At 40.7% G+C, this 27,415-nt stretch overlaps 2 protein-coding genes across 2 annotated transcripts in view; both read right to left on the bottom strand.

The window, feature by feature from the left end:
* Window positions 1-128: 128 nt before the first annotated feature.
* On the bottom strand, window positions 129-7,486 carry cry-dash (cryptochrome DASH). Its single transcript, XM_079259744.1, has 14 exons — window positions 7,349-7,486; window positions 5,701-5,873; window positions 5,245-5,338; window positions 5,012-5,142; window positions 4,715-4,863; window positions 4,175-4,263; window positions 3,973-4,046; window positions 3,789-3,878; window positions 3,616-3,695; window positions 3,413-3,472; window positions 3,165-3,322; window positions 2,830-2,949; window positions 2,469-2,645; window positions 129-704 (listed from the first exon to the last, which is right to left on the bottom strand). Exons 1-14 carry the CDS (start codon window positions 7,442-7,444, stop codon window positions 597-599), a joined length of 1,599 nt encoding a protein of 532 aa, XP_079115870.1. The 5' UTR covers window positions 7,445-7,486; the 3' UTR covers window positions 129-596.
* A 1,310-nt stretch (window positions 7,487-8,796) lies between these two features.
* The window catches only part of map3k22 (mitogen-activated protein kinase kinase kinase 22), a 36,890-nt gene continuing 18,271 nt past the window's right edge, over window positions 8,797-27,415 (bottom strand). The window contains exons 6-18 of the mRNA XM_079260020.1: window positions 23,401-23,500; window positions 22,484-22,600; window positions 22,086-22,200; window positions 20,996-21,129; window positions 20,454-20,527; window positions 19,428-19,489; window positions 17,871-17,942; window positions 17,203-17,367; window positions 15,807-15,955; window positions 15,557-15,688; window positions 14,489-14,618; window positions 13,053-13,230; window positions 8,797-10,892 (exon numbers count right to left, since the gene is read on the bottom strand). Coding sequence (XP_079116146.1) covers window positions 10,664-10,892; window positions 13,053-13,230; window positions 14,489-14,618; window positions 15,557-15,688; window positions 15,807-15,955; window positions 17,203-17,367; window positions 17,871-17,942; window positions 19,428-19,489; window positions 20,454-20,527; window positions 20,996-21,129; window positions 22,086-22,200; window positions 22,484-22,600; window positions 23,401-23,500 — 1,657 coding nt within the window. The 3' untranslated portion in view covers window positions 8,797-10,663. The remainder of the gene's footprint in view (window positions 10,893-13,052; window positions 13,231-14,488; window positions 14,619-15,556; window positions 15,689-15,806; window positions 15,956-17,202; window positions 17,368-17,870; window positions 17,943-19,427; window positions 19,490-20,453; window positions 20,528-20,995; window positions 21,130-22,085; window positions 22,201-22,483; window positions 22,601-23,400; window positions 23,501-27,415) is intronic.

Here is a 27,415-nt window from a genome sequence, read left to right as displayed (position 1 = left end):
TGTTACGACAGCTCAAGAACATACCTGACGGGAAACAGGTGACTAATAGGATAAATAAACAGCTTATAGCGGTGCCAAGTTGGTGAAAATGCAAGAAAGAGGCGTGTTTAAGAGTTTCAGTTCCCCTTTGGCCTTTATTTAAGGTGTTCGACTTTGTCAAGTAAAAGCAGAAATGACAACCTTCAAATGAAGGTGTATTTTAACAATAAAACAATGTACACCAAAAAAAAGAAAAAAAAATTCAACATTTTCTCTGTAACATCCTCTTATAAGCAGAACAGGAGCATTAATACAAAGTAACAACTGCATAGAAGAAAACAGTAAGGCCAAAACAAGCTTGATAACATAAACAGAACTTTGTAACTGATAAAGACACTCTTGTAGTTATTTTCACTGTTGTGGCTGCGCAGCAGGAAATATCGTCGACACTCCAACATGTGTGACACTTTCAAGTAAGTACTGAGAAAAAAAAAATCTGACATTTCCTCAAAATGTCCACAAACTTCCCAGAAAAACAAATATAGAGTGTAAACAGCACTGATTTTAAAGAATCAACCCAGGATCAAAGCCTCTGGAGCGTGCAACCCCTGCACTGGTTACAGATTTTTGCTTCTTGAAAAATAAAAATCGATGCCTCTGTCCCGATGCTGCTTTGGAGTGTGTGATGGACCTTTCTTTCCTCTTGGTGTAGACCCTGAGCCACTCTGGAATAAAACAAAAAAAAGGACAAAAATGTTTTGCCTATTAGTAAAATGCCTGTTTTCAAAATTTTCATTTTCATCTCATTCTCATCTTTATACAAAAGTAAATGTAGGAATGCAACTTGTTAAAAATGCTTGAATTACAGCATTATTGCTAAAAATTACATTGAATATTATTAGTAAAGGTAGTGCTTTTGCACAATAGTCTAGAAACTGGGGACTACTTTGGAGCCCCCAAGATGGACTGTTATAGGTGTACCGTACTCTGTCACCTAGTAGCTTCTGGCTTGGGTTTCCACCCATCCCGGGACCTTACACTAGAATAAGCAGGTATAGATAATGGATGGATTAATGGAAAACACATGGTATACAACATAGTTCTTAAATATGTGTGTCTTCAATCCAAGGCTACTTCAACTCCGCTAAAGGACCAAATTCAAGAGGTCAATCCTGCCAACATGAGCAATGACTCACTTAAGTTGAGACGAATTATCCACACTAAAGCTGCATAATATATTGTTTGATCATCGTCACTGCAATGTAAATGTGTGCAACAGTCACATTGTTCGTCCTGCAATGTCGGAGGCAAATTAACTTGATGTTCTCATCAATTTCAAGGGTACTTGACTTTTTTTTATTGCGAATGGCAATAAATAAACCCTTATGGTAAAACACAATTCATGTTTGCACATTATAGAAAGAAACAGGTACTCAGGACTTAGCACAATAAAAGCAAGCAATAAAAAATAACCAAAATAACTGTCATATACAGAGAAAAACCACACTTGTAATATTTACAAAAAGAGGTATAAGTGCAAGTTAAGTGTCAACAAGATGACAGGAGTGCAGCATAATTTAAAATACTATTCAAGTCAACTGTAGATAATTCCAGTATTTCATCATATTGCAATATATTTATCGCAGGATTAGAAAAAAAAAAAAAAAAAGAAAAATCGTAATTTAGTTTTTTCCATTATCGTGCAGCAATAATATGTGTTTTCTTCTTTTTTATTATAGTGTCATAGCAAATCTGAGGTGTCATGAGATCCTTTTTTTAAAAAAAATATAGTTGAATTTAAAAAAAAAAAGTAAAAGAAAGGTAAAATCAATATAGCTAGACAATGAATCATGAGATGTTATTCTAACCTTACATCCATTTTCTGTACCTGCTTATTTAATTCAGGTTGCGGGGGGGGGGGGGGGGGGGGGGGGGCGGACGGACCTATTGCAGCAGCTTCTATACAAAAAGCCAGGTTCACCCTGGACAGGTCAACAGTCCATCACAGGCTGTTGATAATTACACAGACCCCTGTTTCTCTAAAAATAAATAAATAAATAAATATCTGCTTGAGCAACAAAGAAAGAAAAGTATGTCGACATTCAGATGAGTCCAACTAGGCCTGTTTTTGAAAATAGTATAATTAAGTTCAATATTTATAACATTCTATTTTATCAGTTAATGGAAAATTATTTTTGAAAAGTTCATTGTATCAGAATAGAAGACCCATGAACAAGTTGTCCTCTGAAATGTACTAAAACAGTGGATAAATAATGATTTTAAAAAATTCCCCAAATATTTTATTTATTTAATTCTTAAATGAATTTACTTCTATTTTACTACTTTAGTTAGAGTCATTATGGTGAAAAAAAAACTATCAGAATGACCCTCTTTTACTTCTACTAAGCAACACTAACATTAATGTAACACACTTCATACATACTCCAACCCAATGTGCAATATTCACTTCCCTTTTCTCCAACACTCACTGGTTTCTTGTTAAAGTGTCTGCTCCATTCAGGCGCTATGACGATAGGGGTAGGGTAGGTATCACCAAGGGACACACGAGCATGTGACAGCGAGGCTGAGCTGAGGTTCCAGGGTGTGTGCACATCTGCTCCTCTGATATCCTTCAACTCTGGAACCCATCTCCGCACGTAGTCGCCCTGAAGCACATGAACATGCTGTGATTAATCAAATCAGGGAAAATAGATTTTTTTTTTCCTTCATTTATACTCATGATACCAAACCCTTCTGAAAGAGTTTCTCATATTTTTATTGAAGTGCAAAAAATAAAACTGGAAAAAAAGTGAAAGGAAACAAACGTTTAATTTTTTTTAAAAAACATACATTACTGTCGTAGTCGAGGCCTTGTTTGATCATGTTGAACTTCCTGTTCTCTCTGGGGTCATTTCCAATCCCAGCACTGTAAAGCCAGTTGCCGTAGTTGCTGCAGACATCGTGATCAATCTCAAGAGGAAAAAAATAGTTCTGATGATGTTGGAGCACTGATGAAAATCAACATTTAACTTTTTTCAATTTCCCTCTTGGAACAATATAGTCAATTTAATTTATTAAAAGAAAATAGATTCTGCTACTCTGCTAAATCTTGTTGATTAAATACGTTTTGAATATGTACATTATCGTAAAGATAATGTGCTCCAAACTCAAGCTTCACTTCTTACCAGAAGGTATTCAAACCACTCAGCTCCCATCCTCCAGTCGAGACCCAGATCCTTCGTGAGGAAGCTTGCAACATTCTGCCGCCCTCTGTTGGACATGAAGCCCGTCATCGCCAGCTCTCTCATGTTGGCATCCACAAAGGGCACCCCTGTGCATCCCTCTATAAATGCATACAGTTCACACACAACTTCAGTGCATTTCTTTATAAAGAGAAAGAGATTTTCATATAGTACATTTTGTAAATACAAACCTTTCCATGCATCAAATAGTTTCATGTCTGTTTTCCACGGCACAGATTTGTCCTGAAGTCCTGAGTTTGAATTATGAAATGAATGTCAGTTGTGATTATAAAGTTTTATTAATTAGTATTCATAATAATTAGCAGTAGTAATGATTACTTATTAGTAGTAATAATGAAGATAACTATAAAGTGAAAACATGAGCCAATAGTACCTTTGATCTGAAACATTTTGTTTCCATACTTCACACCCACAAACTTGAAGTAGTCCCTCCACAAAAGCTCAAAAATGACCCTGTTGCATAGAATATTCAAAATAGTCTTTACAAAATGCACATTTTCCAGTTTCTGTTTACTTTTTGACAATAAAAACAACATGCATACTAACCAGTAGGTGCTCTGATTGGCTGTCCGCTCTCTTTCGTACTGTTTGTTCTGATGATAGATATATCTGGGAGAAATGCAGCCCAGCGCCAGCCTGCAGTGTTCCAGTGTCACACCATTAGAGATATATTAAGTCCGACATAAGTTTAACTCGCATCAAAATTCTGCAAGGACTCAATATTACTTACCAAGAAGAGAATTTAGTGGAATAATCCATCCCAATCAAGCCGTTACGAGTCTCTTTGTAACTTGCAACTGCATCCTACATTAAAAAAAAAAAAGAACATGCTATAATTATTTACAAAAAAACTTAAACAATTTCCTATGTTTATGTGTTATTAGGTTTATGAACAGCTATTAATTTCTCTTAGGGATGGATGTGGCACTCACAGTGTCCCAAAAATAATGTTTAAGTCTGGCCAAGGCATGACTTTCACCTCCACTACAGGGGAAAGCAGAGCGAGGATCAGCCACAGGCTCTGTAGGAACAAACAGCAGGAGCATATCAGGGTCAAGCTGGCTCATGCATATTAAAACCTTCACGGACGTACATTAAAACACAAAGAGCCATAAAAACTTAATCATATACATGGAAATCCAGCTGTTTCGTCTCCTTGTAGGATTTTAATGAGGAAATCTGTGCACAGCAGTTCCCCTATGGAAGGCTGGAACAGATTTGATATGGATTTACTTCACAGCGTCACTACATACTTTGGGCAATCTGTGCTTCCGTAATACAAGCAGCATGAAGCCATTTAAAATGCACATATCATAAATGGAGCGGCATGCGTGTTGGCAGGAGGTGGTGTTATAGTCGTGTTGGTAGAGGCATAGGGTAATCACTCTACGCATTCAGAAAACATGAAGGAATAAATGCAGAGAGCATGACGAAAACAATCTACATTGAGCAGATGAGACACTTATATTCACCAGTCTGTTGCAGGTCTTCTGCTGAAGGAATAGCTCCTTCTTCAAGTCCTGGGGGAAGGGGATTTAGCCTCTCAGGAGTAGGAAACAGAGGCCTAACCCTGCTCTGGGTCTCCACCGCCTTTCTGAACTGAGTGTACACATCAGGCAAGCTAACAGAACAAGAGGAAACATTACACAGCATTCCCAACACTTCTTACCAAGCGCTATGTCCTAAATAACAATATTACTTCCTCCCTAAAGAAGCTTGTCCAGCAGAAATCGGATGTTTTGTCACTATTAAACAATATCCTCCCACACCTGGATATGTGGTGAAATGGCAGATCATCTCTGTGGTACAGTGTAGAGCCCCAGCAGGTGTGAACTTTCACCTTCATCTGAGCACAGACTTCCTTCACCTTTTTCTCCACATTCAGCTCTTCTGAAGCAACCTGGGAAGTTAGAGCAACAGGGTAACATTGTGTTTAAGTCACCAAACAGCCAGAAAGTTAGGAATATTAACAATGATAAAGGAAAGCGGAACATGAGACTACCTCCTCGTGGAATGCCACACCGCTAACGGAGCCAAGTTGCTTGATGAGGTCTGCAACTACCTCCTCCGGCTTACCCCTCCTCACCACCAGATTGCTGACACACACACAAGCAGACACACTTTAATGTAAGTTTACACTGTGCCAAGCAAGCTGCATCCTGGGTAGAGGGCTAGTTGACCGGAAAAAGCAATGGGAACAATGTGTGCAGCAGCTATGTCAACATAAACATAACCCCCTGTGTGTCCAGGTGTGTCCTGATCCTGTTACATGTGTGATTCAGTCCTAGAAAGCTTAGAACAAGTCGTATACCTATATGATGAGTGACAATGACAAGGCAAAAAATGTCATAATTGTTTTCTAAACTGCAGAACCTTGTCACTTGATCAGAACCAGTAAATCTGTAAGAAAAACACAACAAATAAAGAGGTGTAATACAGAAAAAGACAGCTAAATTACCTGCCCTTGTTGAGCAGTGTGTTTCTGAGGTCGCTAATACTTTCCAATAGAAAGCGCAGACGAAAAGGCCCAGTCTTTGGCAGGTTGAAGTTGTAAGTTCCCACATAGTGTCTTGGGTCGAAGCAGTACAGGGGAACTATGTGCTCAGCGTTTTTTAGAGCCCAGTGGAAAAGCTGCAGGTTAAGAATACAATGTAAAGATGGGAAGGAATCTCTTGGAAAACAAAATTAAGAAAACAAAAAGACAAACTAAAAGCAATCAAAGACTAAATACCTGTGCTATTTCATTGTAATTACTTTTTGCAGTAAATGTGGGCATTAAAAACAGAATGCAATGATTTGCAAATTTAATAAACTAACATCTTGGTCCCAACAGAACATCAACATATCAGATGTATAAGTGGAGACACTTTACCATTTGGAAAAAATTAGTTCATTTTCCTTCTTTTAGCAACAATTTTTTTTTTTTTTTTTTTTAAAAGGGAATGGGTAATGTTTACCATTGTCCTTTTTCATACCTGTCTGCAAATGTGTGTGTGAAATTAATTTGATGTACTTTCAGGGAACAAATGTTGTTCCATACTTGTCTGAAACAGTATGTTCACTGCTCAACAGTCCTTGATACCAGAGTTTGATTTCACAGAGCACCTAAATTTTTCTTTTGTTTAATGGTTTGGACTACAGGAAGACCAAGTCAGCTTCCAGGACCTCATTTCTGTGAAGCCTTGATGTTGTGATAGATGCAGAATGTGGTTTAGCATTGTTTTGCTGAAATGTGTAATGCCTTTCCTGGAAGGGGTGTTCTGTGTATAGGAGCAGATGTTACCTTTAGACTTTTGAGCAATAATTCAGCCTTAACATGGCGTGGCCAGTACACTAATGCAACCCTATACCAGAAATGTAGACTTTTGACGTGTCCACGAGTAACAAACTGGATAGTCCCTTTCTTTTCAGTCCACAGGACATGGCATCTAACAATAATCCTGCAACATAACTGTTACCATTAAACCCAAATAATTGTCAAATGTTTTTGTATTTGATTTGTACCAATTACATTTTAGCCTTTTGTTGCTCTTCTTTTTAAACTTTTACAAAAATTGATGCAATCTTAAATTCAAAATAAAAAATATTTTCCAGGATACCAATGTTTCTCAATTCCAGTCCTCAGCCCCCCCCCCCCCCCTGCATGTTTTACAGGCAACCTTACTTTAACACACCTGAAAGAAATAAAGGGCTCCTTAACAGGCTGCAAAGAACTTGATGAGGAAGCTCAATAATCTGACTCAGGTGCTTTGAAGGATGATCATGTCTAAAACAGGCAGGGCAGGGGGGCCTGAAGACCGGATTGAGAAACACTGTGCCAAAGTATCTCATTTGCAATGTCTGACATCGTGTTTATGCTTTTATTCTGAAGAAAAAAGTGAACCGGAAGTGTAAACGGGAAATTAATTGTGGGTCATGTCTGTCCGCGTTTAACAATTTCTGACTTGAAGTTGATTTAAATATAAACTTATGTGTGTAATAAAACTTAACATATCCTAAAAGTCCTCCATGAATGTGTAAAGAAACGTGTTAGCTTAAGTTACGTCTGCAAGTGCTTTGACTTAAATAAAGCCGGAATGCATATCCACGCGTTTTTATGTTCTTACCTCATTGTCGTGGACACGCAAGTCGTTCCTCAACAAACATATTACCGTACGAGAGGCGGACATGGTTGTTTTGTGGGAACAAGCAGTAGTTTGCATCTGAAAAGGCAAAAACAATTCGGTCCGTGTTGGAGAGCGACGTCCTCTGCTCAGTATTGCTGCTGCTACGTCAGTCACGTTTTCAGCCACGACGTTACGAAACGGATCTTTTGTAAGATGGTTTTTTAACACCTGTTAAAACATAATTACTGTAACAAGAATTAGTCACTCATACATTTCAGTGTAGTGAATTAATTTGGCTTAATGCTGCTATCTTGTGAGTTTCGTTTGTATCACCTCTATAAATTACGTTGTTTCAGCGTTTTTAAATAAATTTAAGTTTTGTATGTTCGGGCTTCTTATTCATAAAAGATTTTAGGATCATTGTGTCTGTGTTATTGTGTAACAGATTCATAAAAGTAATTTCAAAGCAATAGACTAGCTCTGGGAATGACACACAAAATATGCCCAAACTGGTGTTGTATTTTAAATGTTATCCCCCTTTGTATGTATGATATATATATATATATATATATATATATATATATATATATATATATATATATATATATATATATATATATATATATATATATATATATTTCATTCTGTATATGTGCAGATTGAAAGAAATTTCAGATTAGCATCAGAAGTCCTCAGAGAGCCTGAGAACATCCCCCCCACTATGGTAACCTTTTCTAAATATTTACAGTTAAATTAAGAAAAGTGAATTCTACTTTTGTATAAAGCAGGCCTCAATCAAGCAATCAAATAGTTTAATCCTAAAATGGGGCAACATGTTGCTAAACATAAAACTGTACCTCCTCTTTACAATAATTATTACACATTGGAGGGTGTTCTGTCAGAGACTTCTTCAGCAGCACTCCTGCTGAAAACAAATCTTTCACAGCTGTATCTCAGGAGGAAGGGCAGTTGTCTAGCAGCTGGGGAGTCAGACATCCCCGACTTCCATTTCCTCTGACTACATACCTAAAAGTGTCCTTGGGCAAGATACTTAACCTTGATGTGTCTATCCGGGTATGACTGTGTGTGAATGGTTGAATGTGATATGTAGTGGAAAGCACTTTGAGTGACCAACATGACTGAAAAAGCACGATACAAGTACAGATCATTCATACAATGTTTTTTTGTTTTTTTTTATAATGACTAATAACTCTGTTGATACAACAGTGTAAATATCCTTTCGGAGTGAAAAGTATCATTCAAGTCCCAGTAACCAGTATATAATTCTAAATTGAAAAGAATTGAATAAAATAACATGATTCATTAAAAAAATGTATATGAACTTTATTTTTTTTAAAAATAAGAGTAAATGCAGATGAAACTCCAAACAGGAACAAGTGATTTTCTTTTGCTTTAAAACCCTTTATTGATGCAAAAAAAAAGCACATACAAGCAGCCTTAGACCTTTGATTTATTAAGTTAAATGTACAAAAGATCTTGTTACATTTCATGTTTCAAGGCTTTGTCATTAAGACAAAACAAAATTGTCCCAATCAAAAGCCTCCCAGTCTTTTCATACTGCCAGCTCTCATAAAGAAATTATACATACTCCTGTTGAAATCACAGTACAGTCTACTGTATAACGTAGCTATTTTATCAAATTTGTATATAATGTAAAAGAAAGTTTGTATAAAAGTGCAGAACAACATGTATTTACAGCATTTTTCTCCAATATAAAAAAAGAATTTCAGCAAATTGTTGGTGTGCTTTCTCACTTAACAGCTGCTCACCTAACCTAAGGAAGATCTTCGCTTTGGCAGTGAACATTTGTGTTTACAAGCAGGTTTAGATAAGGCACTGACAAGGGTTAAAAAAAGATTTGATCATTCCTTAAGTGCCAATGTATTACAGCCAGCCGCTACTTCTCTGACATCCCCCTCCCCATCATCATTCTCTGAAGACTGCAGCATTTATTTCCATCTTGATGCTCTCTGACAGTCTGTAATGTAAAGTGTCGGCTTTGCTGACATTACACAGCGCAAGATGTGCTGCAAAGTGAGAGGCTACATAAAGGCATGGAGTAAGTGGATTTATAATGAACTTGCAACAAGAACGTAAATGAAACACTTCCTTAAATTTGTTTTCATGATGGTTTTAAAGCAACTCAACAATGTCGATGTCTCCGTTTTGGTCAGTGCAGTCTACAGTGCACAAAGCTGCCATAACACAGAAAAGGCTGTCAGGTTCTGAGGTGAAAAACAATGTCCAATGTGACTAATACTGCACATTAACTTTAAGCTGTCTCTCTCAACTATTTTTTTTTTCTTTGGCCACTTTTAAAAAAGGAGCAAGGCTTGCGACATGGGGAGGTGGAATGAAGATTGCCATCTCCAGCTACAGAGATGCTATTGCTTAAGAGACATTGCCCGCTAATGCAAAAGTTTGGCTTTCTTTTTCTTTACATTGGAACACAGTACTCACTATGACGTTATAAAAAAATGCATCAAATAGAAAAATATCTCCTCGGTTGATTATCTTGCATGTGTAAATGTGTCGATGCATGATATCAAAAGTGCAACGTTGACAATCCTTCTGAACGGGGATGTGAGTGCTATGACAGCAGGGAAAGGGCAACTTTAGAAAAACAAAAAAAGACATTCTTACTTACAAACTCATTGTAAGGCGTTGACAAAAATACACTTACATTTTGTCAAAGGTGACGATAGAAATCTCATCTGCCAAGATGGCTGTCATATAAAAATATTTTACCCTCTTAAGTCCACTTACAGCTATTTTAGGCTGTTGGGTAACTTACAGTACTATCAGGTGTCGAAACTGGTCTCCAGATCACTGGGACACTGTGATCTGGAGACATTGAACTGTGGCAGTAAATGTGTGTGATGTCAGACCCAAAAGAAACTTTAGGCACCACTGAGCTCTAATTCAGGCCACTTTTCTTTCTCTTAATAAAAGTTAGCAGTTTGTAGCTTGTGAAACTGCTGCCTTCTTGTTGGTCCCCCCTCCCCAGTGGAACACAGAGCGGCACCTTGAAGGACTGGGTGTCTGACAGTGGTCAGCCTTGCCTCTCAGGGAAACAATCTGGATTGAGCTAGTTTGTGAGAGTTGCAAGGGTCCTGACAAGGCAGAGACGGGTGATCGATGGCAGGGCAGGGAGTTGGAGTGTTGCTGAACCCTGGAACCAGGTGAAGAGAGGAGGGGGCTCGAGGGATGGGGTGAGCCGGAGTGGAAGGGAGGCGCTGGGACCATGGAGGCCTCACAGGCAGGGTAAGGGACAGGGGTGGGTGTCCATAGGTCTCAGAAGCTGCCTTGAACAAACGGGTGGCTGAGCAGTATATCCGCAGTGGGCCGCCACTTCTCCTCCACGAAGACTTGCCTCAGGAAGTCCCTGCATGCATCGGACACACCCTCTGGAAGCATGGGCTTCGTAGGCTGGGTGGCAATTTTAAAAATGGCTGCCATGGCCTCGTACTCGGCCCACGGGGGTTTCTGAGTCAACATCTCAACAACGGTGCAGGCAACACTCCTGAAGAAAAACAACACAGTAGTTTGTTAGTTTGCCTGCAGTTTATGGGTCATTTTTAAACAAACTGTGTCCTCAAGATCTGCAATCCTGCTGGTTTTAGATGTTTCCCACTTCTAACGCACATGCTTTAAATGGAATGGATCCATCAGTTTATAAATTTCTGCTCTGTGACTCATTGATTTGAATCAGGTGAGATGAAACAAGGAAAAATGTAAAATTTGCCAGATTAGGTTTCTTGAAAACCAGCGTCGTCTAGCCCTGTTTTATGCAATCTTAACAAATGTAGAATGTGACTTCAGTAACACCCAGAAAACACTGGAAGAGATTGGTGTTTACAGTTGTGTTTCATCACCTGTGCTTTTAACAACACTTTTTACATGGTTTGTGAACTGAGGATCCGAACTGTTGGAGGTATTTGTGTCTATTCTTCAGCCTCCCAACAGTCTGACTCGCCTCTTCTTAAGGTGCCATAAATATAAATAAAAGAAGAGCTGAATTGCAGGTAGGTGAGTCAGGCAAATACATTCTCTCTCTGTTAAAACAGTCTCTGTTTTAAGTCAAGCAGCATTGTCCTGGTGAAACAACCATGGACCTCCTAGAAAAGGCACCACCTTGATGGGAGCTTACTTATGTCTCTGAGACTGCAATATCCATCCCTGTTACCGTCACAGATTTCTAAGTCATACATGCCAGTGAGACTGATGTGACCCCCAAACCATCAAAGACTCTGGCTGTAGCAGTTTTTACTGATAACAGCCTGGTAGGTCTTTCTTACATTTGCCATATAGAATAAGTTATCAGATGTTTCTCAAAAGCAGCTGAGACTTGGACGAATACGTCCACAGAACATGTCAGCTTCCTTACCATCTGAGATGACCGCGACCGACTTTTTACACAGCTACCTATTGTTTAAGTTGATGGTTTTGGCTGCAGTGACTCACTTAAAACAACAAAAAGTTGTTTTAAAAGGTGATGCGAATATACTGTGCAAGTGGTATGATCCTTTCAAATGCAGTGCTGCCAGGGGGCTTTTATGTCACATTCATTCTGCTGGTTTCCATCCTTGATCTTTATGCACTGAGATTTCTCCAGATTTAAGACTCCGCAATATTCAGTTCTGTGAATGTTGAAATAATTAACTTTATTGCAATTTGGCTTTTATTGTTTTGTTTTACTTTTTAATCTTTTGCAGAGGTCGGTATAAAATGGTGAACTTTTTATTATGACCTTCTTTTATATCAAATCCTGACACTCTCACCTGCCACTAATTAATCTAAATCCAATGAAGCTAATGCAGTGAAAGTCAAATTAATAAAATGATTCAGACAAATCAATAAGATACAGATTGTTTTCATTGCATATTTTAACATCTCACCTTTATTGTGTGATAAGATTTGGACAAAGTCATTGTTTTAGTAAAATATATTTTGTATACATCATGGCCTTGTGCACATGTTTAAATATACTGCACTGTAATGTAACTACTCCAACTATTCTGCCAGATTTGATTATTAACCTGTTATGCTGACAATGCAAGCCACATGCATTTACATCAGTCCGTATCATAAGTCTGGTGAAGATAAAATAGGTTGTATTTTACTCATTCATGATATTCTAACAAAACTTGAGCAGAAATTCCCACACTTTTGCCATAAAAGTTATTTGACAGCTAACACAATTTCATTTAAAAATATATATATATATGTCAACATTTTTCACTTATTAAACTACTTTCTAACATTATTTTTGCTAATTTCAAGTGAAATAAGAACTCATCTACTAATACAGAAAGTAGTTTACATGTTCGTATTTGGTACTTTCTAAAGTACCAGCAGCCCTTCATTGTGCCTACGAGCCACATGTTTAAACAGTTTATAGCTGAATTAAATGGAACATATAAACTACAGAAATACATTTATTGCTATTGCACTGGATCACTTTATACCTTACAGATGTTCATGTAAATTTGTTCAGCCCTGCCCTGATTTAATATTTCTGTTATGGGACTAATTATGGCCAAAATGTGTCCAGTATTTGTTTACACCATTCTGATGAGGTTATTTTATTGAATTCAATCTTACTGCATCTTTTTAATGCTGCTAAAGACTCAAATCCCCTCTAGGCTTAATTTATTTTATTTCTCTCTTATAGCATCCTTACCATACATCAGCTTTCCGGCCGTATCCCTCCCCATTAATGACTTCAGGGCTCATCCAGTAGGGGGTGCCAGTGACGGACTTGATTCCTGTACCAGACATGCAGATGGTCTGGATACGTTTGCTGGCTCCAAAGTCTCCGAGCTTCACGTTCCCTGAGGAGTCTCTCAGGATGTTAGCACCTGGCGGAACCAAACACATGGAGCTCAGAGTTATTCAAGAGTCTCCTGAGAGCTGTCAGCCTTTTTTAAGGGGTACAGCGAGTTTGGCGGTTCAGTTAGTGGGGTTATGGATTTCCTGTGCCAGCACTTCAACGGACTTAGGGGTACTTTTCCAACATCTTGACAGGTCCTGGGTGGTGGAATACTGGCAAACTTATCCCCCCCACCCCAAAAAAAAGCCCAAAGAAGATTTTACAGCCGTCTGTAAATACTATATTCCTTGGACAACTTACTTTACTTTCCTCTCTTGGGGTAAAAGTTGGTGCCAGTTTAGTTTACACAAATATAAAAACTCAAATAATAAATAAACTGCTCCATGAGAGGAATGTCAGACCTCAACAAACTTTTTCTCTTCCTTCCAAAACAATTTTCCAACACGTAGCAGCGTCCATCCCTTTTCCTTTCAGACACACTGTGTTGCTTGATCAGTGACTAATGTGCCCCACTTGCCACTCACCCTCCACACCCACGAAGGGATTAAACTGCTGCAGAGAAGAGACTGGGAGACTAAAATTGCAACCTTTACAGCTCACTTCTTCAGCCTGTTTCCACTGTTTGAACATTTATTATCCCGTATATAAAGCATGTAGGATGCAAGAGTCTCCAGTAAATCAGGTGATTACATTTGCTTGGCTCTTTGGAACATAAATTTCACAGAAACCGGTGTAATGTCGTGGCTGTGATGCCAAGCTTTAGTCAAAAACCACGAGCTGACATCTCTTTTAATGCAAGAAGAGGAGCTGCTTTGTGGAGAGGCGAGTTAACGTTGTATATTACACATGCAGCGCAGATTTAAGTGGAAAATCCCACCCACAATCATTCTCATAGAGCCAGTCATGTATCCCGTGTGACCCACTATCTTTTTTCCCCACCAGACGGTACATTTCCCCCTTTCTTGGCTGCAACTTAACGAAGCAGCGACTCTCAGAGCTGCGGGCAGCTAAACTAAAGCCTTTCCGTCCGGTGTGGAGCATTTTTAGACCGGCCAATTTCACCAGCGTGAAGCCTAATATATCTCAAAGGGGAGTTCAAAATAGCACATTTTTCCAGGGTTGTTCTGAATAGCCGAATAAGGAAATGCCAACCGGGATGAAGAATAAATCTTTAGCGTTTTTCAGCAACATGAACAACAGCAGTCATCAAACGTGTGAGTGTGCATTGCTCACAAATCCAATTAAAATCCTTCTCTGACCTTTCGCTGCTGTGCAGTTTCAGTTACCTTTGATGTCTCTGTGTACAATCATGTTGCTGTGCAGGTAAGAGACTCCCTGGAGGATCTGTCTGGTGTATCTTCTTGTCACCTTCTCTGTCAGGGCTCCATAGGCTTTTAACTGGTCCTTTATTGAGCCCTGGGGAGACAGCAAGAGAGAAAAGGGGTCAAAAGTTTTTAAAAGAACATGCGGATGTGAGGTTGGAAAAAGTACGCTGGCTGAATTACTCACTATTACTGCTGACACTCTCAAGAGGAGTTATTTTGGTGTTTGGAAAAGCAGCCTTCAAGCCAATTTTCAAGTACAAAAACCAAATATATAAACACACAACACGCTGAAAGAAGTCTGCCTCGTGTTGAGTCCGAACTGCGCGGCGTTTCCTTTCATTTCCCATCTTAAGTTCCTCCCGAGGAAATCTCAGGAGCGAAGACATGATCCAAAAACACCTGTGACGCACTTTTGGTGAAACAAAACGTCTCCCTCCTTACTTTAAGCTGTCAACAAGACACCTTAGCAGCTTTCTGCCTCTCTCAGAGGGATACCTGCCCCTCTCTTCCCACACTGCCATACACTACACCCCGCCCCCACGGGGCCACTTGAGTGTTATCGGTCAGCAACAGCAGTGCAGCCGTGCCGCGCGGTCACACAAACCCTTGGCTCTGTCAACTCCTTTCTTACCTCTGCCAACTCTGCTGAAACATAAACATTTCCAATTTCCACACAATGTGTGACTAAGACGCTGAACCGTGCAGAGAAATAAAAAAAAGAAGAAGAAAAAAAATCAGGAAATATTGAAAACAGGCTCAGGGTTCACAGGCGACAGTCACTTGTTAAAATCCTCATTTAGTAAGAAAATGACCTCATAAAATGAACTGCTCTGCTCACATTAACCATTGAGAGCATGCTCAGTGACAGCTGGTGTCACTTTCCAAACTGTTTTCGAGCAGATGTGGCCAGTGTGGGTTTGATGATGTTTGTCCTTAGACCTCTGTCCAGCTAGCCTAACAGCAGAAACTGGAACTTCACTTATCATACAGCATACAGCAGAGTGTGACATTATGCTGCAGAATACACACCCCAGGCATAAATTCAACAAAAATGGTGAGTTTTCTCTGTTCGAGGTCCCGAAGGCAGCCGTAGTACTGAACGATTCTATCGTGTCGCAGATTCTTCAGCAGCTGAATCTCACACTCCAGAGCATTCACTTCCTGCAGAAAAAGAAATCACCTATTAAATATATGGATCCATTTCCTTACGGCGCATGCATGCAGCAAGAGGGCTAATTCCAAGCAGATGGGAGGTTTTCCCCTGCAGCATTTGTCTCACCTTGCTTGTTTCCTGACAGTCGGGATCAAAGGGCACCTGCTTGGCGGCCAGCTCGCGGCCCGTGTCTGCGTCGTAGCAGAGGTAGACTTCCCCGAACGCCCCTCTCCCCAGGAGCTTTCCCTGTCTCCAGTTGACTGGCGCCCGCGGTGCTGCAGAAACACAACACCAGATGATGAAAGCCCACCAGCAATTAATTTTTGTAACCAAGCCCCCCGAAGACAGTCACCAACATTTTGATTTACGGATTTGAGCGTGCACCAACGCCGAGGCTGTAAACTGTAACTCACACAGTAAACCTCACAAGACAAGACGTCAAATGTACCGCAGTTTTCTCAACAACTCCCACCGCAGACCCTCTCAGACTGGGGGAAACCCCCAGATATCACAGTCAGGCCGTCAGACCGCAATCCACCGACACAAACTTGTCAAAACTTAGAAAGATCATCTCAGCAGATCTGGTCCTCTTAGACCCAGACTCTGAGACGTTGGTTTGGACTTAGCAGGGTTCTTTGTGGCTGCAATAAACGTGTGTGGGCGAGAGAGACACCAGAGACTGGGAAGTCGACCACAGAGTGCTGAGCCGAGCTCTGGCAAAGTGACAAACACAGATTTTGGGCAAACAGCACATAAGAACTGAACAAGCGCAGATGTCATCAATGAGCTGGAGACGGTTGGATGATGAGAGGAGAATTCTGTCTGCCGCCACTTACAGTATTACTCTGCATCACTTCTCCTCCATCTTACTCTGCATAACCTAAAAATAAAATGTATCTGACAGCCATTGGAAAACAGATTATCCTTCATTTGCTTTTATCTAAGATGGACAAATACATGCACACTTTTCTCTGTTTCAGACTTTTGCCAGAGAAAATGGCATATCCCACCGATTCATTTATTCCAGTAGATTAGTTGTTACTTGGCTTGTTCTCCTGAAAAGTGTTTTTATAATCCCCTCTATAAACTGCTATCCAAAAAAATAAGCCTAAAGGTGTAAAATAAGCCAGATATTTACATTTTATCAGGAATTATTCAGTCACACTCTTAAAAGAAAAAAAAAAAAAAAAAAACTGAACTAATGTGTCCAGTAGCATCTGTGTCTCTGCAATTTTTACTGCCAGTTCATGATCTTTGTTAAAATTCTGGTTAATAAAATTTTGACTTTTTTTTAATGATTATTTTAGGGATAAATGAAGTAATTTAATTTCATATAAATTTTTTAAAAAGCAAATATGTTTAATGCTTGTTATTCTGTGCTTCTTTTTTGCTGTTTGTCATCAAAAGTAAATATGTCACAGTCCCACTTAGTTAATATAATAATTCACATCTCTTCCACTTCCATTATTCAAACGAACCAGATAAATAGTCGCAGCTTAGATTTTTAAATTAAAATACTTACACTTTGCTGTACCGCGCTGGCAGCTTTTATCAGTAGTGCGGCCCAGCGAGCGCAGGTCGCTGTACTGTAGCGTACTGTCTCCGTTATAACTGCGTGTGCGACTGGAGGGAACCAGCTGAAAGAGGTTCTCCTGCGGCATGAAGCTGCGCGGAAGTGTCCTGCGACCTGAAAACACACATACATTTAGAGAGGCTGCACATGTATCTTTATTTACATTGTGATGACTGCTGCTTTATAAGGTTTGTGCGTATAGTGGTCAAGACTTCAGGCTGGCCAGAGCCTCTCAGCACTCCGTCCCACTTCCCCTCAGACAGGAAGCAGGGTGCTGTGTTTTTACACAAGTTTGGGTTCACCACAGGGAGACGTAAATCATTGCTCGCCAAGGTTAGAAATTACTTGCAGCTGCATGGATCAGCAAGGCTACACATATTGTCCCAAATCTACACAAAAATACACCACAGCACTGTATTAAATTCTGCTAAACTTTATGTGGAAGTGGCAACCAACAGAGGCTCAGTAAAAAAATAAATGTCGCTCCTAAGTTTAAGATAAACAATCAGACCAGATGGTGTGTTTGTGTTATACTGTAGACATGGTAACATGTCTGTTTCAGCTGCACAGTAATGATGTTATTGTTGTTATTGCTCTAGTAAAACTGGTTTTCTTACGATCTCCATAATCCTTGCTGCGATTGGGCAACTGGAACTGGCGTGGGAAAGTCCCTCCTTTCCCATGGCGACCTGAAAAAGAGAGCAATGAAGCAAAAACTGCAAGTCAGCAAAGAAACGGCTTGATCCTGAACAATTAGTCTCGAATTGCACTTCATCTCGGCACGCGCAATACTTCTGCGTTCAAAATTATATGTCTATGCGAGTCCCGGGATTAACAATGCAGCTTTAATTCTGCAGGAAGACATATTGATGCCTAACAAAAAGAGGCTCATGTTTCCATAAATTACATCTGACACACACCAACACTAATTTTGCACATCTCTGCATGTCAAATCAAAGTTCAGCGGCAGAAAGGAGCAGTGCTTTTCGCACATGGAGCAGAGCTGTTGTATCGCCTCACTGCAGCCAAGACAGAGACTGAAAACAGCTCAGACCGCGCTCCAAGCACAGCGGAGCGATAACTAAAGGCAGGTGGGGAACGCCGCTAACGCATGTGAGCGTCGACACTCGCAGCGCACGCACTAAATGGAGAGGACCACAGCCACTTGCAATTGAAAGCAGCTGTTCTGTCAGATGACTGCCTCCTTTGCTGTTTTTTTTTTTTTTTTTGGCCGACTGTATCCCATGGAGACAGGAGTTATTTTTTCTGTTTGGCAGTGCGGGATGGAGAGGAAAAATCTACTCACAGAGAATGATAAACAAACAGTGGAGCCCTCCGCAGGAAGGGCCACACAACTTTGAGAGCATGAGTGTGTGCAAGCATGTGCATGAGAGTCCAAGAGAGTCTTCAAGTGCTGCTACAGCTATATGAGACTCCCATGTCTCATATAGGTGCAGCAATCCCTTATTTTAATTTACAGAAGGGTGGGTGGGAGGTGGGGGGGGCAGGAGAAAAAGAAATGAGCATATTGAGAGAGGCGCTTTGTTCAGAAGGGTTAGTGTTGCGTTATCTGTCATCCTGCTCTATTTGATCTGCCTTCCAAAAGAAAAGGGAACAGACGGGGACCTCAGGGACGACAGAAAGACAGAGCAAGGGGCTTCAAGGGGGAGAGAAGTGCTCATGGAAAGGCGACGTCTTCTCAAGAGTGGTTTTAAAAAGGAGAGATAAAGATGTGATGTGAGGGGACAAAAGGTAAAAGAAAAGGCTGGGAGGAGTGTCCACAGAGGAGAGTGCGAAGAAGGAATTATGATACTATCAAACTCCCTCCTCCGCTTCACAAAAACACAACTGACATGAACTATATACCTCATCTTTTATTTTAAGTACATAGTCGGAAAGATAAAACTAAAAAGAAACACTATAACCTCCTTACAGTAAAGTAATCTTCAGAGTATTTTTCGAAGTGGAACACATTTAAAACAGAGATTTTCTTGTAAAATTACCATAGGGGGGGGGGGGGGGGGGGGGGGGAAAGTCATAACAAAAAACCTTTTTGCACCTTTCTTTGTCTTTTTATAGTGTTTGTTTTTTTTTCCCTTCTTCTGAGTTAATTTTCTGTTCAAACATTTTTTTTAAGAAATCAGAGCGCCAGCTGCAGATTTGTCCTCTCTTACCTTTGTATTCATAGTTGAGGTTCAGGTAATTATTGTCACGGTTGTTCTGGGAGAAAGGAGGACTGAAATGACAAAGAACAGACGGAAAAAAGTTGTAAAATGGTTTGCTATTTCGGGCGGTAATTCTCCTTATCTTCAAAACGGAGTTGGCTGGCCTGCAACTTCAGAACGGCCTCCTCGGCACTGCAAAATGCCTCGAGATGACTTCTGCATTCAGAGTAGTTTTCTGCCAGTCGCGCTTGATGTTTTACAACAGTGAGCTGAATTGGAAGAGATAAGCTGGGGGTGAAGAGTCTCTGTGTCAGCAGTGAGACGGTTAAAGTGAAGTTTGTGCTGAACTGGCAGTGGAACTAATTGTACAATACGGCACCAAGTGTGTATATGCGTTCTCCCACAGGCTGTTTGCAATCCGCCCTGTCCCGACGACCCGTTGGAGAGTGACGTTTCTGTTGACCGCAGGGCGACGAGAGGCCACGAGACCCTGGATAAGGGGCACGCATGCCTGTTCGCAGGGAAAAGTTCCATGCACTAGTTTCCTGCTATTGTTCTGCAGCCTGATAAGCCTCGTGCAGGTAGAACTGTTTCCGTCCCCCTCTCTCAGCCTCGCTCTTGCTCGCTTTGGATTTGGACTCTGGCTTCTCTCTCTTCGGCTTCTCTGCTTCCCACAACGACTCCTCTCATTTTCTGGCTCATCTTTCGTCTCAACCGGTGTCTCCTTGCTTGCACAGTCGCATCTCCCACTCAGCCACTGCTGCGCCCGCTTTCGTGATAACAAAGGAATCCACACGTCCAGATTAGAGGTTCTGTCGCTATGACAACAGCAAAATGATCTGATTCCTTTTCCACACAGTCAGCTCAGGATGGGTCAAAGAGCTACAGTGGCCTTTAACACCATTTACAATCTTCGCAGAGAATTTACTTCTGCGTTTACAGAAAACACAAAAGCAAATATTCTTTTCTTTTGCAGCGTAGGTGCTTCCATCGCAGACAAGAGCTATAAATCACACACCCTGCCTGGTGACTCACCTGTCCAGCGCTTGATCAATAGATTGACAGCTGCTCGACAGCGAGTTGTCTGCACTCCCGAAGGGATCCAGCATCTGGCAGAAATAATAACACAGAGGGACAGAGGGTCATATAGTGTACAGCCATGCAGGGAGACATGAGCAGTGTAGAAAGAGTATCAACATAGTACTTATGACAATCAAAATATATTGTACTGCACTATAAAACAGATAATGCAGCACAAATATTCCTGAAAGTTTAAAATATAATCAAAAGAGATCAAAAGAGATCAAATTTAGTGTTTTAACAGCATTAATTTTGAAAAGGCAAATTAAAATGAGCCCTTATTTAGATTGTATGTAAAGATGCTTTTATTGCTTTTGAGAAGATCACACTCAAAGAGCTTCCTTGTCAAACAATTCAGACTAGACTTCAGATCTTAATTATATTTAAACCCATAATGATACTTTAAAAGAAATATTTTAGAGCTGAGCTGATTATGTCATTTTTATGCATCAAGTCAAGCTTCAACAAAGATTTAATAAAAGAAAAAAAGGTTTTACATTCTGGTCTGGGGTCTCTGGGATGAACTCCCCTTCACTGTGGATGCTGGTGTAGGAGCCTTGGCGGGCGATCTGCTGCTGCTCCTCTGGGACGCTGCCTGGAGGAGGGGATGTCCGGCCCGTGTGGAGGGAACCTGGGAAAGTTGCCATTTAGAGGAGGCAGCAATTGTGGTGAGGGGATGACGGGACAAGAACAAGAGGAGAAGTAAAGGTGAGGATGAAAGAAAGTCGACAAGGAGACAAAAACAAGGAGCAGAGGGGAAAAAAACAGTGTCGTAATGTTATTCGCAGCTTCGAGTTCAGTGGTATCAGGACTACAAGAAATGATTTACTAAACCACACTGCTGCCACCTCTCACCTCTATTACTGTGACAAACGCTTCCCTGGCTGAGCAGCAGCATACACTGAGCACTCGACCTTGTAACAGCGAGGAGACCTGCTGAAACTATCCCTGGCTGAGCTGACGGCGAAAACTGAAAAAGTGCTCAGACGCTGAGAGGTGCCAGGATGTATGCCAAATTCAGAAAATATGGTTGGAGTAAATAGTCAAAGGACCTAAAATTACACACTTATTCTCCACAGTTTAGCTTCTTTCTTCCTCTTCCCCTCACTCCGTCTTCTCTCCACTGCCCCAGCTGTTATACGTCATTGAGGTACCGAGCTCACGCCTCATCTTCACTCAACCAAACACTGTGACTGCTCTCCTGTCACCTCTCATCTGCCACCACTCCTCCTGCTTCTACCTCAGCCTCTTCCCCTCCGCATCTCAGACTTGTAGCAGGCAGATGAACTGATAGAAAGCATTCATCTGACTATGTCTATGTGAGAAAGATCAGCACAGGAAGCAATCATACTTTCGTTTTTTCGGCTCATGCTTTTCAGGTTTGTTTCTGCTCATGACCAAGATGAGGATATGACCGAATCACTGGCATCCCAACTGCAGGAACATGGCTGGAGGCTACAGTATCACCAAAGCAGTGTGGCGTCACATGAATCCATCTAGAAATTGTCTTGTTTTCAAGCATTTCTAGGTCTACCGTGACAGCCTTAAACGCCACCTGTCTGTGTGTCCCTCTGCATGGCGGCTCACCTGTCGAGTGTTTGCGCACCCTCTCGGAGCCCTTCAGCAAAGACCCCTTCAAGTCTCCTAGTGACCGCGATGACTTCATCTCGCTCTGTTTGTCCCTGCTGTTCACCTGCAGATACTGCGCAGCAAGCACACAGGAAGTAAGAGAAAGAGGTCAGGTTTCAGGACAGGAAGTAAGAACAGCATTACATCATTGTCCTATGACATCATCGTGTTTGTGGAGATAGTTTGTTCCCTCTGATAGTTCAGCAAACAGCGGTCGTGCTGCGGACGAATTCATTGAATGTCACATGATTTAAACAAAACATGACTGAGTAACTTCGCTGATTGTTATCATGGTCGTCGTGGTAACAACCGATGCTGTGAGCTACATGAACAATGGACACAGTGAAGGGACTCACATGGTTGTTTTTGGGGGTCTTAAGCAGTATCCTGAGGAGACTATTGGACCCAGATGTGCAGCTCAGTGTCAACACAGCCTGATCCAGGTCCTCCTGGGTCTTCAGGGGTAGCAGCAACTGGAATGATAACATAAGCGTGCAACTTTTTACTGCCTAAAAAGATGGCATGTTCATGTAGTAGCAGTGTTATACCGAAGAATTAAGTCACTTTAAACTGTTAAAATTTAAGTGTTAAAAATAATGGCGACAAGCCACCATCTAATTAAAAAAGAAAAGAAAGCAGAATTTCTGGCACTGTGTGGACCACCATGCTGGATGATGAGAGGTGGTGCAAACTAAAAAAGAAGAACCAGTCACAGATGATGTTAAACTGGATTTGATGCAACAAAATGAAAGAATGACTCCATGTGGAGGCAGCTTCTTGTAAGTCATCCAACGCAGGATGAACCTCCCCTAAAATGTGGCTTTTGCTGACTCGTGATATCTAGGAAAGTCCAGAAGGGACTGCTTTAATGCACCAACATTTTAACTACAAACTAAAGCACACAAACTTGTCATTTTTCTCAATAACTGATTGATTATGTTGACATTTATCGCGTATTCCTACTTTATAATTCCATACATCATGCAAACAGTTACACTGCTGGCACTTGGCTGTACAACTTATCTGTCAATCAAAAAAAGTTTTACTGCAGTTTTGATATTAAAAGCTTAGCGAAACATATTTTATGCAGCCTTGCAAATTCACACATAATTAAATGAAAACTCGCTGCTATCAAGATTATTATTCACCACATTAGTTGCAGCATTTTGAACATGATACTGATATATATATAATTTTTTTTTTTTTTTTTTTTTTTTTTTTTTTTTTTTTTAAAATGGCACAATTTTCATCATCATGATTTTTTTTCTCCAACCTCTTTCTCCATAAAGAACATGTCCATCTGCTGACCAAAGGCCTCAGTCACTTTCTGTAGCAGCTCCTTGATCCTCAGTGGCCTCTGAAATGGGATGATTCTAATGAAAAGAAAAGGGGAATGCCAGCAGGGTCAGAGGTCAGAGAAAGAGGGTCATGTTGTGTCTGCCGACGGCTCTTGTAGTTTCGCCACAGATACGAAGTGGCCTTTCATTTCTGGTCCTTCTGGTTTTTTAACATTTGTTTGCATTGCATAACCACAGGGGAATTTATTTTTCAGATGCTTTATGACGTTGTTTCCATGACAACAAGACTGAAAGATGGATAGGTCAGTAGGGTCAAGGCGAGGAGTGAGCCAAGCCAGTGAGATGCAAGAAGAAGATTAATCAATGCAATGAAAACATAAAAGGAAAGGAGTAAAACGCCCCCCCCCCGGTGTAAATGTAGAGTATGTCCGTGCTTATCTGCTGCAAGCCTACGTGCACACAGCGTAGACGCTCTTTCTGTCTGTCCGTCCATCTGAGTCTTATGAGCTTATCAGCTCGTGTTGCAGAGCTAGTATACATGGACTCCTGTGTGTTTGTAAAACTCTACATGCATGAGTGTGTTTTCCAATCAGTGTGTGCATCGGTCACTGTTTCAACACTGCTGGGCCTCTCTCCACTAAGCCAGCACAAAGGCAGATGGGAAACTTCCTGAGAGGAAAGGGAGGAAAAAAAAAAAAAAACTGGAGCGACAGCAAAAGCAGCAGGATGTGTGTCTTTCCCTCCTCTTTCAAAGAGTGACAGAGTGAAAGATACAAAGACGTGAAGATACTTTCAGACTGTGAGAGGGGAAATAATGGAGACAGCTTGAAAAAGTAAAGAAAGAGTAAGAGATTCTCTCCGGTGTTTCAACACCCCCCCCCCCCCCCTTCTTTTATTTAAACAATCTCCAACCATGTTCAGCTTTTGAAGAATCTGCAGTCCACTATCTCTATATAGTATCGTGATAAAGGGCTTGTTTTTATCCCATTGCTTCCTCATCAGAGGCCAAAGCTCTGCGTATCTTAATGACTCCTCATTGGTACCCTCATTTGAGGAGAGGATTCTGGGAAGAGAGAGGCCTGCAGATCAGAGGCGTGCAGCGGCGCGGCTAAACGCTCTCTGTCTCTGTTTAGATTCAGCGATGATGTGTGTGATAAAGGGCTGGTGGGATGTGGGGGGGGGTAGTGGAAGGATGCTGCTCCAAAAGATATGGCTTTCCTTCCTCTGCATGTGAGCAGGCATGTGGCAAACTGAGTTGAGAGGGAGGAAAAGAAAAAAAGAAAAAAAAAAGAGGGATTTGCAGAGTTAAAAGAATGCTAACACACATCGCAGCACACTCGCTTTCTCTTTCCTCTTTCTCTGGCGAACAAAATCATGATCGTACACACACAAAGAATAAAGGTCTGGCTCTGCTCCTTTGCTTTCTGGCAGGAGACCCCTAGGCAGAGCCAGGGGAAGAGAGACACTCTGTAGCTCCTATTTCCTGCCCAAAACCTTCATTGCTTGCCAATAAAAAGAACAACCTTCCAGTTTGATTCCATTGTGGACAGACAATGTGATTTTCCTGACTCAGGGACTCTGAATGCCTCGAGTGCAGCAGACGCTGCTCACTTATAACATGTTATTCACACTGGTTTTGCAACATTAGATTCTCTTGTTCAAAATCCGACGAGAGCAAGTAGAAAATAAAGTTTAGCATAAAACAAGTCTAAACAGAGAAACATACGGTGCTAATAGCGCTGCAACAACTAAACGATCATTTTATTAATATACCATGTTTGAGTTATGCTAATGCTAAAGTATGATATTGACAATATTGATAGATTACCCTGAGCTGATAATATTTTTAAACCAAAGTCAAACAAGAAAAAGTTTTAGCAAACCTAATATAAGGAAAGCTAAGGGGCGGCATCAAGTGTGAACTGCCATAATGAAAACAACTGCCTTTTCAAATCCATGAATGGTGTCTTCCAGAGTGAGCTGTCTTCTCAGCGAGCTGTGTGTGTGTGTGTGTGTGTGTGTGTGTGTGTGTGTGTGTGTGTGTGTGTGTGTGTGTGTGGAGCTCATGAGAAAGAGCAGAGAACCGTGAGACGGAGAGGGAGCAGAAACGCAGAGAGACAGGAACATGAAAAACTTGTCTCGTCCTCAGCAGCAGCCAATTAGGACTGTGAAGAAGTGGAGAGGCTCAGTTTGAAGCTGCAGAAAATATGCCGTTGCCCTTCTCTCTCTGTCTTTCCTCTGAGCCTGTGCTTTTCTAACCACCGAGCCGATGCCTGTTACTTTGGTCTATGTGCTGCAGTATCAATGCAAATATTCTACTATCTGTTCAGTTTCCCTCCGCTTTTTCACAACCTGAATGTTGTTAAAGGCAGAAACAACTACTCAGAGATGAAGAAACAAATGTTTATGAACAGAGAGAAGTGCTTTAATAATTCATGTAGAGTTGTCCATGTTTCTTTTTATAGAGAAAACAGCTGATCAGTCATGTAATTTAAATGTTTACTACAATAAAAAAAATAGGGATACAACCAGGAAACAAACTTATATTCATTAACTTCCAATTTTTTTTAAACTTCCTTTTTATTCATTAGCCACCGGCAGGTTGCACTTAGGGTCAAATTAGCTCAAACCGAAACCGAATCTGCAAAACAGATACCCGCAGTGTGATGTTGATGGTCCCCGCAGCCCTAATGCTGATGCCCTTACTGTGCCAAAAAACCTGCAGAGGTAAGGCGCAGTACCAGAACAGCCATGATGAAAAAAAATGGAGGGATTACTTCATTTTAGGGATACCAGGCATTGGTCCAATACTATGTGGGTGTACTCGGGCTCATTATGTTGATAAGATAAACTGATTTTGGGCATATAGGTGCCTTGTCATAGCAGTCAACTGAATCTACCAAAACCCACATTATCCTCCTTATCTATGAAGATAAAGATATTTTTCAAACTTTATATTTTTCATGGCTGTCTGTCAAGAAACAAAGTTATAACTGGTGCTATTTAATAATAATAATGATTGGCATTATTTCTGCGAGAGGTGTCTTGTGACAGAAATGAACCAAACCCACCCAAAAACACTTAAGGCTCCTTATTTATGAGGATTCTAAGATTTTTCAAGGCTTGTATTTAGTGAAAGACCACAGCATGACCTAGTTAATATATTATACTGTTAATCACGCAGTTTCTGGCATTCTGGTTTATACTTATCACCAGTAAACTGTAGTGGGATTTATTAGTACTCAAAGTTTTTTATAATGGCAAGTGCTTAAATGTTTTACTTGTACTTTGTTTGAAAAAAACACTACTGGTGACTCCCTACTTCATGAAGCAAATCTTTATCTATATCATATTGTATTATGGCATATTATATCATGGAAAATATTTGGAAAACTGTGGAGGCTTTTTTTTTTTATTCAATTTCTGCCATTTCCTTTAATCCTCTTTCATTTGACACTTCAAAAATGCATTAAAAAAAACACGCATATTGTGATAAAAGTGCCTCTGACCCTTTCTTAGCCTGCAAACCTTAAAGCCAGATGTGTAAAGCTCCCAGTGTCCATACATGGAATAACAATGCAGCAATTACAGTTTTGGAAAATAGCACCAACTAAAATCTCCTCCATTCAGAAGATCTGTTATTTATACTGGCTGCTCCAACGTGATAAACAAACTGTAAAGCACCTTGTAAGACTGTATCCACAAAGCTTTTGTTGCTGTGCTCTGCCTACTGAAGCTGGCAGTGTGAGAGGGAGCGAGACGAAGAATGTGAAGGACAGAGAGAAAACATACACAAAAAAATCATGAAAAATTAAGTCGGGGAGTAGCTGAAAGACTGGACACTGAAGTGAAGCACTTGGCGCACTCTCTGTCTTTTTTAACACTCCTCCCCAGCACACTGTGTTTTTTTCCCCCTAGTTAGTCGGAAACACAAGGCCCCAGCTAAATGTCAATGCAGGAATTTTCCTTTTCTTTATGCTGCTCTGACAT

The sequence above is a fragment of the Telmatherina bonti genome, assembly GCF_933228915.1.
Source record: "Telmatherina bonti genome assembly, chromosome: 20".
In the NCBI taxonomy this organism is placed as follows: Eukaryota; Metazoa; Chordata; class Actinopteri; order Atheriniformes; family Telmatherinidae; genus Telmatherina; species Telmatherina bonti.
Note: the sequence above shows the minus strand (reverse complement) of the source record. Positions and strands in the feature narration are given on the sequence as shown.